This window comes from Pleurodeles waltl, chromosome 9, assembly GCF_031143425.1.
Source record: "Pleurodeles waltl isolate 20211129_DDA chromosome 9, aPleWal1.hap1.20221129, whole genome shotgun sequence".
NCBI lineage: Eukaryota > Metazoa > Chordata > Amphibia > Caudata > Salamandridae > Pleurodeles > Pleurodeles waltl.
The window spans coordinates 902,501,912-902,523,169 of record NC_090448.1 but is presented as its reverse complement, the minus strand read 5'-3'; the positions used below and the strand labels follow the sequence as shown (position 1 = coordinate 902,523,169).

General features: G+C 41.6%; 1 protein-coding gene across 3 annotated transcripts in view; it reads left to right on the top strand.

Annotated features, from left to right (window-relative positions):
• The window catches only part of CLMN (calmin), a 520,511-nt gene that overhangs the window by 238,402 nt on the left and 260,851 nt on the right, over positions 1–21,258 (top strand). For all 3 annotated transcript variants that reach the window (XM_069208248.1, XM_069208250.1, XM_069208249.1), the window contains one exon: positions 19,007–19,068. In XM_069208248.1, the coding sequence (XP_069064349.1) occupies positions 19,007–19,068 (62 nt within the window). The remainder of the gene's footprint in view (positions 1–19,006; positions 19,069–21,258) is intronic.

Sequence of the window (21,258 nt, the reverse complement as noted above, 5' to 3'; positions counted from 1 at the left end):
TGTGTGTAGACACTGGACTTTGGTGTTAGCGATCACCTTTAGGTTTTACTTTGTCTGGCGATGAGGCAGTTATTTTTAAGGTTTCATTCTTTTACTTTTATTAAAGAGCGAATTTCTAGGTCATTGGACTTTTGGTTTCCAGGGATAGAATGTGATAATTGAAACTGCTGTATACCACTTTGGACTGTACGTATGGGTGCACTCCATGCCAGTGTTTCAGCACTCCCAGTCTCTTGGATGATACAAGTTAATCATACAACAATATTCCCAGCAGCAAGCGATTACACAGGACACAGGCCACCACAAGCTCTGCCCGACTTAGATGGGATTGCAGGTTCAAAAGAGGCATAAATCCCATCTATTTGAGCATCAGATAGAGACCAGATTTCTTGACAACAAAGATTTCGTACTGGCTTATAAATCCTATTCAGTCCGGGTTTGAATATTTAGTGCCTGCTCCAGCAATGTTCCAAGAGACAAAGCTAAGAGAGTTTTTCGAGTACTTTGGGAACGGATAGCCCAAGAGCCTACTTCGTGCTGGGAATGACCAAGAGCACGAACCTCTGAGGTAAAAGCACAATTGGAATTATGGCTAGGCGATCAGGATCCACAGGGATCTCTAATAAAAGAAGTAATCGATGGTTCCAGGAGCACGCCTAAGGATCCCGTTGCCTTGGGGGTACAGACATTTTGAGATGGTGGCAGTCAATATCTTCTAAGATGGTTAGAGCGTCAAAGGCATTCCTAGTGGGGATGTTAAACCTTGAACTTACTGTGGTGGAACTGGAAGTGGGTTCAACCCTGTTGCCTGGATGGAGATAGATGGTCTGTAAAAATAGCCCAATGGTACAGACCGGTAGCTGGAATCGATTTAAAAAAAAAAGAGCAAACGAGACTTTATCATTCTTGGAGATCTAAAAGTATGATCACACAATCCTCCATTTCCATGGGTCCGGGATCCAACCAAGGGCTACTTCTGGCCATATTTCTGCAAATATGTCATGACACCAGCCAGCCTTATTTCGAAACCAAAAGGTTACTTTATTCTTTAAGGTGTAAAAATCCTCGTACCTTGAACAAGACAGGTTCATTACATTTTTAAAGACCATATTGTAAGGGGGTGCAATCCGTGGGAAGTTGAAGATAAGAACGAGGAGTAACACCCAACTTTGGAAGCTCACTATTTGGGGTCTTTGGACTGTACCCCAGGGAACTCGCCTTTGGTTGCTGCTCCGCTTCCCTGTGATATGCCGTAGGGGGCGGGTTGGAGCAATCAAGGTAGGTTGTTTCTCAAGGTTTGGGCTTGATTGTTTCAAAGTACTGCCAGGGTCAACCACCTGGCTATGCTCTACCGCAAATCCTGCAGCATATTCTGTCGTCTTCACATGAGAAGCAAGTGGGTCTAAGGGTTCCAAAGAAGGGACCCTTATTCACTCAGTCCTCATCCCTAATGATTGTTGAGCAGAGGCACACAGAACTCCCGTTTGTTAGAGCAAGGGGGTGGGATGAAGCCAGTGTGGAAAGTTTTGCTTCAATTTCTCCAAGTTGGATGTAAATAGGGTCAAGTTTACTAGTTAGTAGCTCTATCAGCAAAAAATTGTAGGTAGCCCCACGGGTAGTTTTGGCACTAGTTTTGGCATCTGACCCGTCAGATACTGACGGGTCTGTTCCCGAGGCCTGTGACGTGGTAGTGGTCAAAGTAGGAGTAGATAGTCTTTTGGACTTCGTGCTAACAGCTGGGCCTTTTCTTTTCACTGACTTGCTCCTAAGGATAGTAGATTGTTCCCGTAGGGACGAAGCAGGAGAATGTTTCAATGGAGTTGCGACTTTCGGTTCAGTGGGCGGATGTAAGACCACAGGGATCATACCATTGCCATAGTCTGTTGAGTTAAGGATAGGTGTCACTGATGGAGGTGATGAGAGGCTGAGGTAGGCATTAGGGTGGATATTAGGGGGGAGAGAAAGTGACAAGCGGTGTTCAGCCAACTCGATTTCCTTTGAAATAACCCCAACAGCCCATTTCAAGAACCCATCTATGGTGGTCCCTGTGCTTCCTGGGGTAGCCAAGGTCTTGAGCAGGTTGGGATTTGACAGGACAATCTCCTTCTCCTCTCTGCAGGTGAGCTCCTGAAAATTGAGCAGAGCAGCGATTCCAAGCATCACCTGTCAGTCTTACAGTTTGCCAATTGCTGGTAGCCCGGAGCTTGATAAGATAAAAAAAAGTTGGATAGGTTCCAAAATATGTTATTACTGTGTGCTGTAACGCTATAAATGTAGCTGTAAACTTAGCAATAACTTGCCCGCTTACCTCCATCACCTGGCTAAAACAGGCAGCTGCCACCTCCACTGATAGGATGCAGATCACAAGTCAAAGGTTGCAGGACACGATCGCAGGTCACAGGCCAAACCTGCGAAAACAAAGGCACAAGAGGCCTGCCATTATTCCTGGCTGAGTACGAATTTCTGGCACAGGTCTCAGATCGCTGATGCCAAGAGTGGTAAGTATCCATTCTCAATTGGCAATTCCAAACACCAAATACGGGTTAGCCTCAGAGAGTTCACGGGGGTTCGACGGGGCCGAGGGAGAAGCTACTTGACCTTGCCTAGGGCCCCCCTCCGGTAGCCACAAGCTGCTGGCTGCTGAACCCCATCCTGCTGCACACCTCTTAACTCACTCGGCTCCCCTGGTAAGTTGAGCACAGTGACGGTGGAATAAAAGCACAGTGAGCTGGGATAAGCCAGAATGTCAAAGGGGAATTGTAGAACCTGCTTGTTAGAGGTTGTAGTTCAGCAGTGCCAGGAAAGATATCTATCCCCATGGCAGATCCTAAGCAGCACAAGGCCCCCACGGCTTCACAGGTCAACAGATCCAGCAGGTAGCAAAAAGCCCACCATGGGAGAGAAACAACATGTTTGTGTGAATGGCCCTCAACCGCAAAAACCTGTGGGCGGGCACGAGCATGGCATGAGCACACCATCCTTGGGAAGGACCAGTGCATAAATTCCACCCCATTTCAAAATCACTGTTGGGATGTGGAAGTTGCCCTTCCATTTTTTATTTCAAAATATGCATAATACAGATGTTATGGTTTCTAAAACACACTGCAATACCCAGAAAGAGCCACCCATTCCTACAGAATCTTTAAATAAAAGAAAGCAGTTCTACATTCTTGCATGGCTCATTTATTTAAAAAACACACACCCACACAGTTGTCAAGTTTTTGTAAGTTTGATGTTAATCTGTTTAAGTTTCAGCTGCCTGTAAATTGCACCCACATCTATAGGAGAAATTCATAGTTGATTATGAGGGTCAGAATGACTTGTGAGACCTCATTATTCAACGTCAATCTCCCAGAAAGATTTGTTCCCAGAGTCTCAGTGCATCATCTGTTCAAGTTTGTACTAGAGGCAGGTACAATGTAGTGTCAGATTATATATTAATTTTTTTTGTGCAACTCAGTAGTCAGTTTTTATTTTCCATGTTCTCATGGGGTTATTCATCCTGCAATTGCTGTGATAATGAGCAGTTTTGTTTGTGGCACTAGGAGCATAGATTGTCCTCCAGCCAAGAGGGAGCCTTACATTCGTATATGGCAAGTTGAGGTGAGTGGGTAGCATACCAACTTGATTGTAACCCAAAGATTCATAGTATTCATTAAAGGAATGCTGTGTTAGTTGAGCTAGCAGGGGGTTCCTCCTTATATAAAAGGTGATCTCACACACTTAATCATGTCATGCTTCATCTTAGACCACCTCTCCCCACCATGGTAGGATAGTGCCACCAGGGCGGACTCAACCTCTCGGCAGGCCTACACCGGAGAGAGTTCTTGGATAAAAGCTACTGGACAATTGTTGGATCCAGATCAATTAAAATGACCTAACAGACTACCAGTAGATTTTACCTTTAACAATGGTGACTGCGACCATGGTTAAAACATATTGACGGTAAATAGGAGTATAATGACTCAACCCATCTTCAAAGAGTCAACATGTTTCTGCCCTCACCATGAGCCTGGTGTAGTCTGGGGCATTCTTCAGGGCTTAGGATCCTTATTCGTGAGAGGTTAACTATCACCTGCCCTACAGTATGAATAGGTAATAAGCACACTCAAGTCCTACCTGAGTGTAAAGTACTCTTGTAGGCACCTACTGGAGAAAGGTAACAAAACATGATTATTAAGGGTCTAATACCCCTAGCACACAAAACCTGTAAAATACTGGTGCACACACATCGTGAACATGCGAAGTGGAAAAACACTGCAAAAACTAGTGCCTATTTAGTGCTAATCAAACACAACATACATCTTGTAAATACTTAAAAAGGGACTGCATTTAGACAATGGCAAAGATAGACTGGCTCAAGGCCATCTTAGTAAACTCATTGTCATGCTGGGACTTGAGAGACTCCACTTGTCGCTGTTATACATCCTTACCCTAAACTTTAGGGGTACAGACATCTGGCCGGGGCTAAGACAGAGTCCTTTATTGTCACACTGGGGGAGAGAAGGAAGAAACAGACCCCTGCAGGGTATGTCACATGCTTCTTTTGTCACAATGTGACACCTGTGTCAACTATATCCAAGTAGAATCAGCCCAAAAAGTAGGCATAAAATTAGAGGGAGGAAGTGTGGGGGAATACTTCTCCTCTCTCTTTTTAAGTAGAGTGGATAGCAGTTAAAGCATGACAATCTGGAAACATTAAGGCTTTTCTTTACACTGCCAAGTCCCATTGCAGCCTGAAGTCACCTCCTCCTTTGACAATTCCTATTTTCTTCTTCAAATGTTTAGGGAGGAACCTCAGAATTTACGGTTGTGGTGGTCACCTTGGACAAAGCATTTTCTTACTTCAAAGTTGAAGATCCCTTTAATACTGTCCATACCTAAGAGCTTTCTTCATTGGAGCCCTAACGCTTGCCCATGGAACAAAATCAGATTTTGTAGTAAATCTCTCTCTCTCTTACTTCCATCATTGCAATAAGAACTCCACACGCTTTTAAAGACTCCTTAAAAGCACAACATCTCAGGTGAAGAACTCTGAAGACAAGATTTAGTATTGTCCATTGTAGATCTGAAAGAACTTAGACAATCATCTATGGCTTTAGTGGAGATCTTCACCCACATCCTGAAATGCTGTATGGCCCTCTTTCAGCACAGACAACTAAATAAAATGGGCCTGTCATTCATGCAGAAATGTTGCACCTGGAAATAGGGGAGAAAATGCTAGTGCTGCTTACTCCAATAGGTAAGACAAATGGAGTTTCCACTTTTGCAAGTTCCTGAGCGTTTATGACCTGGTCCATTTATGGAACCCGTACCATGCTTAGCCTATCTCTCTATACCTGCTCATGGGATCACACCAAGGTGTTAAAAGAACCTTCATCCACCAGGATTCCATTTTATTTTCATAGGTCCTGACGAAGGCTAACTAGCCCAGTAAGGCATTGGTGTGATGGCTGAAACATATTGACTCAGGGAAACAGAGGTTATTAATCACTTTTAAATCTAGCATCCCACCCAATAACCAAAGAGCTCCCTTGGCTGCTAAGGTTGAACTTTCTACCCAGATACATTAAGTACCTGGACAAGGACTCTATGATGAAGCATGCCATTTGGAATCCCAGTGGGTGAAAGTCCTGTTAACAGCATAGGGTGATCCCCTTGGGTAGGTACCGAGAGATAGGCTAAACACAGTAGAGGTTCCCTCCTGTTGTTTATGAATGGCTAGGTATTTGGGAAGGTGAGCAAACTCTGTATCATTTCTCACTCCCACCTTCTTGGAATTTAATAATACTGGTCCATTTTTGACCACGTCCAATCACAAACAGTTTTTAATACGTTCAGCAGGGAGGACCCATTTCTAATATCTAGGAACTAGCATTCAGAACTTAGCTTCATTGAGTTTTTACTTTACAGTTTTTCCATGACCGGTTCAAAGAGTATTTTTTCAAATCCAGGACACTTCCTGTTCCACACCCCTTGATATGAATAAAGATATGTATGCTAGGAGGGCATAGTCTCACCGGCTTCAGCTGAATGCTCCATGTGTCTCCAACCTGCCCAGCAATACGGCTCATAATTCTGCCAAGTGTTAAAATGAAATCTTGATCAGATCATGAAACTTCTTTGAGTCATCAATGCAGCACACTCATACCTCAGTACATGGTGTAATCATTTATAGTAAATCAATCCCTGTGGTGCATATATATAATCAAATAGTAATCCTTAATATTTTTGAATTGTTCCACTGCATTTTGGATTAAAAAGCCATGTATCAGGAGGCTCACACAGACCAGTTTGTATAATATACCTAACAGATCTTGGGTCACTGACTTGACAAAGAAGTTTAACACTGTGACAACATTTTGTTTTAATGCTTGGCAGCTTATTGAGCCTCATTGCTGTGCTTGAGGAGACACATATGAACATCTGACATTTCAGAGCATGTTAAATATGAGAAGCCACCCATAATATCAACTATGGCTCTGTTAGACTGGAGTGGCATTCAAAGTTCCTGCCTCTTGTTTCTTCTGGAACCCTCTGTACCTATTCAGTTACTGTTTATATGTCAAGTTATGTTAAATTCATAGTGCTTAAGTATACAGATAAGGCAAGACTAACAGCCAGATGTACGTAGCTTTTTTCTTGTCACAAATGGCCCAATTCACAGAATCGGGCCGTTTGTGACCAGAAAAAAGCATTTTGGTCTGTACAACCCCTATTTCACGATTTGGTAATCTCTTTACCGAACTGCAAAATAGGTTTGCGAGTCGCAGTTAGGAAGGGGTGCTCCCTTCCTATTTGCGAGTTGCAGTGCGATGTATGATTGTTTTGTGACTGTGACTGTGGATATGATCACAAAACAATCGCAGATAATACAAATTTTAAATTGTTGCTAACCCATTCGCAAATGGGAAGGGGTCCCCAGGGGATCCCTTCCCATTTGTTAAAGTTAGCGAAAATATTTTTTCGGAGCAGGCAGTGGTTCCACTGCCTGCTCTGGAAACAAATGAAAAGAAAACATTTCATTTTTGTTTTTGAAATGCATTTTAAGAAACTGCTTTATTTAAAAGCAGTCACAGGCGTGGTAGTCTGCTGTCCCAAGAATATTAATGAGATAGGTAATTTGCGACCCCATTGGGAATCGCAAACAGTGTGAGGTACACTGTTGTGCATATGGTTTTGCAATTCGCAATTTGCGACTTGCAAATGAGTCGCAAAATGCAAAGCTCCGGGTTGTACAGCTGACCCTAAGTCACTGACCATAGGAAGTCCATTTGGATAGGAGGGAGGCCACCCAGCCCACATCCATGCACATCTAATCAATTATGTTTTGAGAAGTTTACTGAAAAACAGTTAGTTTGGCTCTGTGATTAAGTGTGAGTCAAGAGCATTTCAGGGTCTGAGGTCAAGCATTCTTTCTGATCCTCTGCCTTGATTGTGATATCAGAAGGATTGTTGGAGAATCAGGTGCAAGATGATAGCCCTGAGATACCTGGTGACCAACTATTGAAGAAACACAATTAATCTTCTTCAGTAGGCCATGTATGTGATGGAGAATTGAATGAGCTCTGAGTGTGATCCTAAAACTCCACCAATGGTCAATACTCTGGATTTTCAGTTAATATGCAATCGTTCTGTTTCTGTTACAAAGCATTCTCTCAATCTGATTTTGAGATCTTTGGATCCTGTGTGTGAGATTTTTGGTCAGGTCTGTTAGCAAGAGATGACTGGTTCATGATAAATTATCTTGTCTGTCTGCAATGCCAATATATCTACTTATCTCTCAAAGGGGGAATGTAAGCCCAAATGCTGCAGAACAGTGAACAAAAATAAACAGATATGTCACTTTGTTACTTTGTTCTACTTTTCTGTGGTTGTTGGAAATTACTTTTGATAAAGAAGGGGATGGACCTACATTTAGTGGCAACAAATGGCTTCAGATCAGAGAGCTGCTAATAAGGGCTAGAGAGGTGTTTTTTTCCGAGCATTAACACTTTAGTTTGTGAACAGGATGAGGTTGGGAGCCTGGCAGCTACCCAATGGGACAAAGCACGGCATGGCAGCAAGGAAGTCGCATGGAGCAGAGACCGCTCCATGTGCAGGCACGTAGCAATAGCTATAGTCTACAAGGGAAACATTCTGATTGGTTGGCAAACTCCGAACGTTCTACACCACAGAAGCGAACTTGCTGCTATGATTTCCATAAGCTTGCATGATGAAACAAATTCATTATGTATATACCCCTTCTTTATTTTGCATGATTTGGCTACAATTTTATGACCTTTCCTACGAAATATGATCTATTTGTTTTACACAGTATAAAAAGGTATAAAAGCTGGGTATTACATTTATTTCAATAACTGATGCTTTCAAACTCATTAGTACCACAACAGTTATTTGCAAGTGACTTCGTTATTATCCTATTAGGCAGTGGTTCCACATTGGCTGGCAATTGTATGGCTTTACCAATTTGTTTTAAGGCTGTCAAAAAGGGCAAGCCCGCAGAGGAGGGTACTATGCATCAAACTCGACACTCCAGGGCTCGGTTATCTGCAGCAACATTTATTTATAGATTTGTTTTTTTAATTGGAAGCAAGACTCCCTCGTTGTTTACAAAACAGCTTGCGTGGCCACTCCACTAGATGGTGGCGTTTTTGCTTTCCTTGCAATATTTTAATACTTACAAACAGGTGGTGCATATCACACCTGGCTGAAACAGAAGAACCAATGAGAGGGCCTCACATTACGTTTCGGTCCCTTGTCTCACACTAAGTTCTCACAGGCCTGGTGTGTTCAATAGTTTTGTGCAAACCTTTACCATTGTATAGGTGATTTTTTTGTGATTTTTCAGGCTAGTTTTTAGGTCGAAGCCAATCAGACAGTGCAGCTGTCTGGTTTGCTAACAACATCTTAGGGAAAGCTTCCCTGCAAATACATTCCACCCGTTGCCTACCATTGGCTTTGTGACATACATTTTCTGTCTTTCTATTTGCTGGCTTTATTTATTTTAGGCCGACCAGCTTGTGTTCATCTCTCAGTTGCCCCTATCCGTTTTACTGTGTTCTTCCACAAACTCGCTTTCTGTAAACAGGCCTTTAAATTATGATCTTAAATTGTCACATTTGCTGTGCATTCAAATACATAGGTCAAATGTCATGCTGTGTTGTCTGAGGGATTTTGGTGTTTTCTTTTCTTTCTCTGACTTCATAGTGGAAGAATTTATGTAACAATCCTGCTGCGTGCCCATGAGAGAAAAGAAGGTGAAGAATGTTTTTTTTCTCTTAGCACTCAACAAAAAAATGAACTGTGCTGATGTTTCAGAATTAGTACAAATGAAGAACTTTTTTTGTAATTCTGAAGTGTGGTGGAATCAGATATTTGAATACAATCAAAACCCATTAATATACTAGGTGATGGCATTTGCACACATGATCATTTGTGCGCAATCACACCATATTTCGATGCAAATATAACGTTAATTTCAATTGAAAATGATGTGTTGTCTCTAATGGCAGCGCTACCACACCATGCAAACTCCACACTAGACCACTCCAAACTGTACCCTTCCACTCTATGCTATGCCACTCCATTCTACGCCACTCAACTCCACTGTACGACAAGCCACTCCACCCTACCCTCTTCCACTCTAAGACATTCTACACACACCACTCAACTCCATCCCACTCCAATCTATGACACAACACTCCACTCTACGCCCTTCCACTCTACGCCCTTCCACTCCACTTACCCACTCCACTTCAATCTACCACACTCCACTCCACTCTACCTCATTGTTACTAAACTGACCCCACTACAATCTACCCACTACACTCTAACCCAATCTACTCCACATCTCAATCTACCCTACACCACTCTATCCAACTCCACTGCAATCTACTTCACTCCAATCTATCCCAGTCTACCCCACTCTAAACTACCCTATTCCTGTATATCCCACTCCAGTCACACCATTCCATTCCAGTCTACCCCACTTCACTCTAATCTACCCTACTATATACTCATGGGAGTCATGACTGTGCTTGTTGCTTCACTTACCCTCCCCTTCCCCCCCGTTGGCCCCATCTCCCCCCTCCCTTTTCTTTGATCTGCCTCTTGCCTGCTGTATTGGAGATCTGCTGCTTCTTAGGTTTCTTTTTTTCACAGTTTGTTTGCTATACAAATGTGTGCATCCTGTGGCAATGGATACATGTGAGTACTGTTGAAGTGGTGCCCCTCTGGTGGATGGATACAGGTGGGATATAGATTGTGCTAAGGACGGGATGTACTCCAGCTCATTTGTTATGGAGTGATTACTGCCTTGTACTGCTAAATGTACCACAATCAGAATGTGATATGATGTCATGTCTTGTACTATGTTTTTCTTTAATAAAAGCATGTTCACAAATAATTTACCCTTCTATAAACCACCAAATCTACCCGACTCCAGTCTACCACAGTCCATCTACCCCACTCCACCATAACCTACCCCACACCAATCTACTCCTCTCCACACCACTCTACCCCACTCCAATATATCCCAGTCCACCACACTCCACTCTACTCTGATCTACACCACTCCAATCTACCCCACCCCAACTCCAATCTACCCCACTCCAATGTCCCCCACTCCAGCCTACCCTCTCTACCCCAGTTTGCTTCACTCCAATATAGCCAACTATAATCCATCCAATCTACCCCACTCCAATCTAACCCAGTCCACTTAACCTGCTCCGCCCTATCCTACCCCACTCCACTCCAATTTATTCCTCTCCATGTCAATCTACCCCACTCCAGTCTACTCCATTCGATTTCAGTCTACCCAAATCCACTCCAATCGACCACACTCCACTCTTCCTCAATCTAACCAACTCTACTCTACCCAGTACGTCTCACTCCACTTTCCTCAAATCTACCTCACTCCAATCTACCCCACTCCAGTCTACCTTACTACACCCCAATCTACCCTACTACACCCCAATCTACTCTACTCCACATCCATCCACCCCAATTCAATTAACCCCATTCCATTTTATCCCATTACCCCCTTTTACCTCAATCTACTATAGTCTTCTCCACTCCAACCTATCCCCCCCCTACCCAGTCTACCCCACACCACTCCAATTTACTTAACTCCATCCATTATTTCCACTCCAGTCCAATCTACCCCTCTCCAAACTACCCAAATCTACCCCCACTGCATTTCAATCTACCCTATTATAATCCACCCAGTCTACCCCACTCCAATCTATCCCACTCCACTCCGATATATCCAAAATCTCCCCACTCCAATCCATGCCAATATATCCCACTCTATCTCTATTTGCCCTGCTACAATCTACCACACTCCACCCACTCCAATCTATCCCAATACACCCCAATCCATTCTACCCCACTCTACCCCAACTCCACTCCCACTTACCTCACTTCATCCTACTCCACCCCATTAAACCCCACTAACTTTTAGCTATGCTGAACAACAGCCACACTGGTGTAAAACATTTTCTGTGCTGTAAGTGCAGCTCCAATGGTTGTCTTTATGATGACAGCTTTATCTGCAGTCTTTTTCTAATTCATTAAGACATCACACTAGGAGTGGTGCATGTCCAGCATCATTGAGGCAATGTGAGTGTAACATTAGTAAAATGAGGCATTCAGAATGTATAACAAATGTTAAATCTCAATAGTCGGTTGAAAGGTAATCGAGTGAGTAAATAATGAGAAAAGAAAAATACACAGTAATGCATTTTAAACACATACACAGAAAGAGTGACTAGGTATCATAAAATGTATGATTTCGGGAGAGATGTGTATCAGCTCTATCATTTTCTCATATTTTTCTTTCTGTTGATTATGTTTAGTTTGTTGTTTCTGTATAGGCAGGACCACTGGAATTATGCGTCAGGAGAGGGCCAAATTATGGAACAGGGTTGACTAAATTACGGGGCAAGAAAACGCACATTATGCAGTGTAATGCAGCACATTTTCATTATTTTGGAATTTTCTTTTACTCTTGTTAACACTGTCTGGGAATAGACTGCACCTCAGTTTACCACCCAAACATAGCAATAAACAACACAAAGGTGACCAGTCAACCTTTGCAAAGGACCTTCCACTTCATAGCAACACTTGCTGCTGCGATTTTAGTAACTTTTGAATTGTTGAACTAGAAACATTTTTGTTGTTAAAATCTGCACATTTTGCAGCAGATGATGGATTATGTGGCAAATGCTGCAAATCCATAATTATGCGAAAAATGCTGCAGCTGCACAATCACACAGTTCCAGTGGCCCTGTCTATTGGTTTGTCCGCCATTTGTTTTTTATCTATGTGTGTACTTACCTGCTTGTTCTCTTTGCTGAAGTAGATATAAGGGCAGGTTCGATGGTTGTTTTTATTCCAACACCTTTCTCTGCAGGGTTTCTTCTTGATCCATGGTATGCTAAATCTCCCTGGTCAGTTTGAGAGGAAGAAAGGCAATAAATAATGGAAGCAGAAATATTTATATAGCAGTTGTAACCATTGTAGGAGAGAACCCTAGATGTGCACACAACAAAAATAGTTGTTTGTTACTGAATCTACGTCAAGGACTATTGTGCACTTTGTCATGGAGCCTTAAAATGATTTCTGTATTATTATCCTATGTCATTAAGTACCCCATCTGCTGCCATCTGCTTAATCCCACTTACCCTATGGTTTTATTAAATTGTTTTTTATTACAATAAATTACACAGCTTCAATAATCCAGCCGACAGTCATTCCCCGTGATGATGTCCCTTCTTTCCGAGGTCTGTCCCGTCCTCATACTTGCGGAGTTCAGTGCCAGCTGTTCAACAGCTGCCTAGAAGGGATCAAGGCTTTCGAAAATAGGCCAAAGCTTGTAAAACATATCCGATTTACTTAGAACAGGAAACAATTTTAATTGCAGGACTGCTTTTGGAGGAAATGAATACGGTCGAGCATATAATAAACCATAAACTTACTTGCTATTCAATATTCTGTGCTTTCTTCTTGGTTTCGCTAAAGGCACCAGTTATTCATAATATTTGTGTGTATTTATATTGAGGTAATTAAAGTGATTTTAACCTAATGTATGCATGTATAAAAACATAGTGCAGCTCTATAGAGTGCAACTCTACAGTGGATAGGAACAAAGTAATTTTTTTTTTATAACCAATTACTTTGGTCCCATTTGATAAATGTGCATGGATACAAATAAGGAAGATATTCATATATATTCGAAATGGACTGTTTTTTTGTTTTAGAAATAACTGAAATGTTGCTGGAAATAATGTCACTAGACACCATTTGACATGCAGACAAAGGTCACACTTTTTAAAATTTGTTATAAATTCCACAACAGTTTTTGAAATATTCAAAAATGAAAAAATATTGCTATTTGACTGATTCTAGAGTCTGGCGGTTCCATCTTGATTAATACAGAGGACCAGGGAGCAGACTGACCAAAGAATCAGCAGAGCTGACTCATGAGTCAAAGGCACGTGCTGTAGGAAAAAAAATCACAACATGGTGACGGAGCCCAGGCAAACCAACCCCAGTCCGGATGAGAGCATACCCAATAATGGTAGAATTTATTGTTTGTATTAAAAACATAATGAGGTGAAGAAGGGACATCTCTTTTAGGTCGTTCTGCAGACACCTAAGGTCGTCTCACCATTACAGAAAAATTACTCAGAATGAGGTTTGGGTCAGCCCCCTTCAGACATTGCATGTTTGAAGTATCTTCCATATCTTGGACCAGCCCACCGGAGTATGGTGCAGATATGTATCTGAACAGAGGCCTTTCGCAGGAAGCACCTGCTCTTTACATGTAGCCAGCACTCCATGCTGAAGCATCTCATAATGCAGTCATCACTCCATGCTGTGCTCACAGCAGCTCCATGTAAGAAGATAGTAGACACTCTGCCCTTCGCCTGACAGTGGTGGTTCATGCTGTGCTTGCAGCAGTTTGTCACATTCCATGCTTGATGCAGGAATTATTCCCATTTAAGCACTTTCAAATATCAGAGGCTGCTAATGTCTATAAATATTACAGTGTCTTCACCTTCTTCCAAAACATGGAGGAGGTGTACCGAGCACAAGTCCAAAACAAAAAGTGAGGGGACTAACCAAGGTAGGCAGTATACAAGTGACATAATGGCATGTGACATCACAGCACATGCCATCATGGTACATGACCACAAGTGGCATCGCAGGAAGTGATATCAGCCAGTGGCATCACAACCAATGACCTCACACATGTGACATCAGATCTTAAGACCTCACACATGTGTTTGGCAGGTCTATTGTGAGCACATTATAGCACATCATGAGTTTCAACAAATTAGATTTTGCGATAAGGTTGTGCCAACAAATGTGATGCAACCCGATGCAAAATCTGGGCCTCAACGTCCCATTTTTTTTTTTTTTTAAATGTGGCAGTAAATCTGTTCTGCTCATTTGGTCGCAAAGTCTCATTTGAAAATATGTTATGGGATCAAGGCATCTGTTGCAATGATCTTTGTGTGCCCATAAATATATGGGAAAATGATAATGGTATGAAAACTCTGGAGGTTAACCCTTTGCTGGGGAGATCTATGTTTTGTCTAGTCCCAGTATTAATTAAAAGTAGTACAGAGAGTTAATGTGTCTCCCGCTAAGCACATCATGTAAATTGAAGATGACAGATTTTTATTTTATTTAGCTAGGTAAGTGGGTTACTTCTTTCAACACAGAGATCCCTTTGTTACTTAAAGATCATGAATTGTAATCCTTCTAATATAGCACATTGAGGTATGAAGCACATGCAATATAAACTCTTGTAACCCTCACTGCCTTATGTAACACATCCTGTACATTGATTTACACACATATGATTTATTGTCATACAATATGTATGGGTATTGTAAAGCTCTCTCTCACCCTACATTGGACTGAGTAGCACTATAAAAAAGTAAAACGTAATAGTGGCATTCAAATTGCTTTATGTTTGAACAATGGGGAAAGCGAACACATCTGACATTCTTAGAGTGCATGCATATCTCTTATATACATGGACCAAACAAAGTTAAAACCATGCCTTTTTTAAGTACTCGTGAAGAAATAACAAGCTGTATCCCTTTGTTTTCCCCTCCCTTCATTTGCATCTAGGTGTGAGGATCCAGGTAGCTCTGAACCAGAATACTCCAACAAAAGAAGACCTGATGGTCCCTTAGCTTCTCCTTTGTTTTGGGCCTAGCTGGAATTTGAAATAACAAAGCCACCTCCCTGCCTGCACATTGCGGCTCAGAAAAAATGCTGACCACATACAGGGACTGCTGAATGTTTCCCGGTGTCTGAAAATTACACTGGGATGATTTCACCATATTTCAGTTGGGCCCCTACTTCTTGGCAGGGCAGATGGCATCTACCTGGTGAAAATAGTGGGTGAGCTTTGTCTACCTGCATGTCCCCCGCCTTGTGCCCTTAAGGTGTAGTTAGAGCTGAGATAACAACTTTCACCGTTATACCCCCACACTGGCATTATAGTCCCTAAACCACTGAACTAGCCAATGGGAAAACACAAATGTAACTACTGAAGATACGCCCTCTCTATAATCTGCTGTGCTGAAAAGCACAGTTTTTTTGCCCCTGTTCAATTCCAATAGAAGAAGTTGTTTGAGAGAGAATGTTCTGCTGCAAATTCTCTAGTATCTGGAGCTTGAGGCGACACAGGTGCTAAGTTGAACCGGGCGTTTATTGAACTTCTAGTACTGGCCTAAGCTACTACAGTCTAGTATAGCAGGGAGTTGTGTTTGACGTGAGAGACATCTAGTAACAGCTTGTGTTACTGCATCATTGTGAAAGATTATTCAAGGACTTGTTTCTGGGTGAAGAGGGACATCTAGCAATGGCTTGTAGTACTGCCCCTTTGTGAAACTATTTAACATATGGTTTGGGTGGTATTTCTCATATTCAAAACATTATTTCATCATAACAAACCTTGAGAGTGGAAAACTGTATTTCAGACATTGTTTGCTGGTGCCATTACAACACAAGGGAACAGACATGATGAGTGCAGAAAAGAAAAGGATAACCTTTTGCTTGATTTATCTTCAATTGGAATAAATATCATTGAATTGAATGCATAATTGTGTTGTGTAAATTAAGGCCTGATAATTACAAGCTACCAAACATGGGACACCGAAATGGCACAAAAAATGCAGGTATATATATATACAAGCAAATAAAGCTGTATTACTCCACTGTAAGGTTATTCATTTTAAAGGTGCTTTATATTGAATAGGAGCTGCTGTTGAACTGTAAATCACTTCTGCAGTAATTCTACAACTTCAAAGCCATATTCCTAGACCAGGCTTCTCCAACCAGTAACTCATGAGCTACAGTTAGCTCTCCACCTCCCTGCAAGTAGCTCTTCTATGTGCAGCCCAACCTACTAAATTAGAAGCTTTTGTTTGGTTGAATTTATATATACATCCAAAAATTGAAATATGGGTATTTGAGACAAACATTTTAGTATTTTCAGAACTCAGAAAATGGGTTGATTTCCAAAATATATTTAAAGCTGATATTTGAGTGATAAATCAGAAGGCGTTAGTTAGGGAGAATTAGTACCATAATTATTAACTTGGTGTCCGTGGCATTGCATTTATGGCTGTTATGTAGATACAATGTTGAGGCATTTCAAATTGATTTTTTCAATAATGCTGGCAACCCTGCCTCATGAACTGTGGTGGTCATTGCTGGTAATCTTGGATGGGGTGGCCATCTTATCTGGCACGGTCCCAATAATCACACTAATATAATACGTAGCTCGTTATGACGTAAATGAACATACGTATTTCTCATTACAGAAAACGTTGGATTCCCCTGTCCTAGACAATATCCCATCTGTTCCCATAAATAAAATAAACAGTATGTGACGTGAGAATGAGTGAAACTTGTTCCAATGGATTCTTAAACGTCAATGAAGCCAAACTTGTGCAGATCTTGTAGTAGGAGAGAGATCAATTAATCTACGAAAAAATCTGAAAACTATGTAACTTCGCCGCATTTGAGTCTTTAGCAGAGTTGCCAGTTTTGTTTAATTTGAAGAACCCTGTTAAAACGGATGCCTCAGATTTCACCGGGTGTATATGTGGGGGAGACCAGCTCCTCCAGCAGCCCCAGATGAAGTTGAACCTTGCCTTGCCTGATGTACATGCACATGGTTACAAATGTACATATTTACTTGACATATTTGTTGTTCTTATCCACCGTGCTTTTGGTTGTGTATTTGTCTTAATACCATTCATAAGATGGGTTAGCTTTTGTATTTACTTATTGATATCAGGTTAGAACTAGAATTATAATACATCACTTTTAATATAATGTTGACTTCCTAACATTCAATTATACATTTGCTCTTTCTTATTTCGTGGTTGTTTATCCCGATTAATATTTTAGAAACAAACAGGCGACATGAATGGGTAGCTGGTGGCAAAGTTGTCAAAAACACTGCTATTAACAGTTATTTGGGAACTGATCTAATCCAGCACAAATATTTCAGTTGAGTACTTCTGTGTAATAAAAGTACATGAGAAATGTTCTTATTAAGGGCATATTGCTTTTATTAAGCTTGTTCTCAAGTCCCAGAGTGAGAAAGCTGATTTCGCCCGGGAACAAACAGTTTGGTCAAACGAGAAAGTATGTACTTCCTTAGAGAGTGAACTATGCAAAGGGAGGGACCTGGTTATCCAAAGAGAGGCGAAAAGAATTTGAAGTCCTGACATACCGGTAGTATGCAACAATTCCCACAAAATAGATCATCTAGAAGTCACTGTTTGCTGTATGACACTGAGTAACAATTTCTATTAATGTTTTGCATGGTTTTTGCCTTGCGCAGTTTGTTGTTCTGGTTAAAAGATAACACATTTATGGCATTATATTTAGCAAATGGAGCAGATAAATATTTGTACTTCATCCAGGGGACTTCTGCATTTTTTAAATGTATTTGTGACAAAGAATGTGCTTTGTGCAAATACAGCTTCTTTGGCATTATGGAGGATGGGGGGGGGGGGGGGAATGCTTCAGCGGGACATCCAATATCTAATTACTTTTCCTCCTGCATGCAACCTCAATCTTATGCAAGCCATTTTGAGTCTGTATGTTTTTGTTCAGTGACTACTAAGAGTTGCGTGTGAGTATTTGTCTACAATACTTTTGTGAGCATGCAAAGGTTGACCTTGACGTTTAGCAATGTAGCCTAGAAAGCTCATGATTGACCTGTGCTAGTTTGACAGCTGACCTATCCAGTGAGCTTTATAAAATCCATTAGGGGTGTCAATTATTTATACATCGGTGGACCAGCTGTCATAATGTTGTTGTGCCAGAAGGAGCACTTCCAGTGTGCTGGCAGAGGCTGGGCCACCAAATTTAATCATGTTCATCATAATTGTGAGCATTTTTTCCCATGGAAACTTCTCCAACATTTGTGGTCGGAGTGACTGTGTGGATAAATTATCTGTAGTAGCAGGTCCGACATGTCTTCATTCTGTACCGTACATTACTTATATGATTCCTTAAGATAAGCCTCCAAAGTGGGGGTTCGTCTCCAAGAATCACGTATCTAAAGTAGGACACATATGCGGAGCCTTCTTCTAGTCTGTGGGGGGATACTTTGAGATTTTTTTTTCTGGGATCTTTGTGCTATTAATGGTTTCAAGGCAGAAACTCAGTTACCATAACTCCAGAGAGCCCTCCCTTACTTGGACAGAATCAGGATGACCCCTCCAACATCAGAACTATCATTGCTTCTTTTGTGCCTCAATTCTCTGAGGTGAGAAATGCAGAGTTGGTGGGACTACCATCGATTGTTACCAGATATCATATTACTCACCTGTTAATGGTAACCTTAGGATCTGTACCAACGGAAGTTATATTCATAATAATTAGATATATCCCTCAAGTGTTGTCCCTCAAGTGTTGCTTGGATTTAGATTTTAAATGTATTTTGTCTCTTTCGTTCTAGTTGAAAGAGAAAATATTCAGAAGAGGACATTCACCAGGTGGATCAATTTGCATCTGGAAAAAGTAAGTAACTTCTGTAATTGTCACTTTATTTTATTAATTCCCATGATGGCTAAAACCATCTGGTTCCTTGTAATGCTGAGAATGAGTCAGTACACAAAGAAATGAGTGCAGCTGGTTACCCAGTCTTTATGCTGTATGCTGTACCTTTACAATTGTGTGCAACATCTTCAAAAATATCTTTATATGGCTACTAGATCCCTGTACTAACACGTGAATTTAAAGCCTGAAGCAGTCTTGAAAAGTAGTAAAAAGCCCACAGCAAGTTTCAAATAAGAAAAAGCTAAGGACCTAATAATACAGATCTCATTGTTTAATCACACAACCCTCTGTTGTATTGCAAAGAAACAGCCCTTGCGTGATTAACGTAATTGACTTTTAAATGTAGCAGAGATTACAGTGCACATGCACTGTTTTTAAATGAAGCCCTACAATTGTATTTTATTCAAGTTCGTGTTCATTGAATTCAAGACATTTAGCCAGACTGCATGCATAGGTCCGGTGACAATAATTTTTAATTAGTGCCAGGGCAATTTGCTCTGTCATTTGCCTTTGGCCAGTCGGTGCAATACCTAGATCTGCACTGTCATTTTGCAAAAGTTAGTTATTTTAATGTGGAAATATGTGTGTGTGTGTGTGTGTGTGTGTGTACATATATATATATATATATATATATATATATATATATATATATATACACCAAAAAGAGTTGTCCTGAAAGAAAGCACACTCACAACAGGTCATTATGGAATGTAGTAAAGTCAGCAACTTACAAAGAATTCTTTGGCATTTTCATTATTTCAGGCCTTATGTTTTCAAACATCTCTGGACACGTGTTTCTGGGTTCATCCCTTCATTCACCTGTTGTGAGTGCACTTTTGTTCAGGACAACTCTTTTTGGTACATTATCGCCTAGTGGTGGTCGCCAGTAGATGGTTATTGCTAGGACCTAGTTTCTATAGAAAAAGTGATTTTTGACTTGCCTATATCTTTGCCACGGGTTGATGAATCTTCACAAATTTTCCCAAAAACATTCAACGTTCACTTCAGCTGCTGACTTTAAAGTTTTGGGTGGTCCATCAAGCAGGGGCAGAGGAAAAAGGGGGGTCCCAAAACACATTTTCCCCCATGTGTTTTTCCATAGGGATTTTGAACACAACTACAACCTGAACCTATGGACAGAATTACACCAAATTTGGCAGAAAGGTTGCTGTTGGTCCAGAATGAACCCTTTTTGTTATGTGGTGTAATTCTGTTCAGTAGTTTGGGAGATATTAAACAAAAAACACATTTGTATATATAGGGAGGCGAAAGCTCTGCAAACCCTCCCAATCTAGTGCTCAGATCTGATTGGCTGCTAACACTTAAACCAGGAAGTGATGGCAGCCATGTTGGGAGTCAGCTCCAGGGAACCATCTAGGGCAAAAAAGCATTTAAAAAAAAAAAAATTCACTGAAAATCTTGGCGAAGCTCCAAATCCAGTGATTTTTTTTTTTGTGGGCTCCGCTGCGTGTTTTGAATAGAGCCCCTGAGGTGGACCAGGTCCCGGGGCCTTTTTTAAAAAAACGGTGGGGGCACATGGGGCCACCACCTCCAATGCTGTGTTTGTATTAATGGAGGGAGGCTGCACAATCATCCCTTCTGGGCTTCGTTTATAATCATGGAGAGGGCCCACATGGCACTCCTCTCAGGCCATATATGGCCTCAGGGACCACCCAAGGGCATCCCATGTTCAGAAAGAATAAGGGAGGCTGTGAGGACCCCCCCCCGGGTTTCCAAGGAGCCCCAGGGACCACCACCCTTTTATAATCACGGAAGGGGCCTGCACCCCCACTCCAGGGCCAGAAAAGGCCCAGGGGACTACCCATTCCCCGTGGCCAGCTTGTGCTCAGAGAAGAAGGGGAGCTACGCTGCCACCCCCTCTTGGACCCAGGCTCCCCAATCCCGGGACATACCTGTTTGCTGTGACTTGGCGGGAGCTTTGACAGACACACTCAGAAACTTGTGTACAACTCACAGACCTAATCTCACACACACACACACACACACTCACAGACCCATTGGGACACTCATGCAATCACTCACAGACCTGACTCAGACTTTTGTCTCTGTATGTAAACATCATTTCTTTCAAGATGTAGAAGTTGAAGATGCATATATAGCTGTTTTGGCAAGAACAACTGTGAGGGCAAT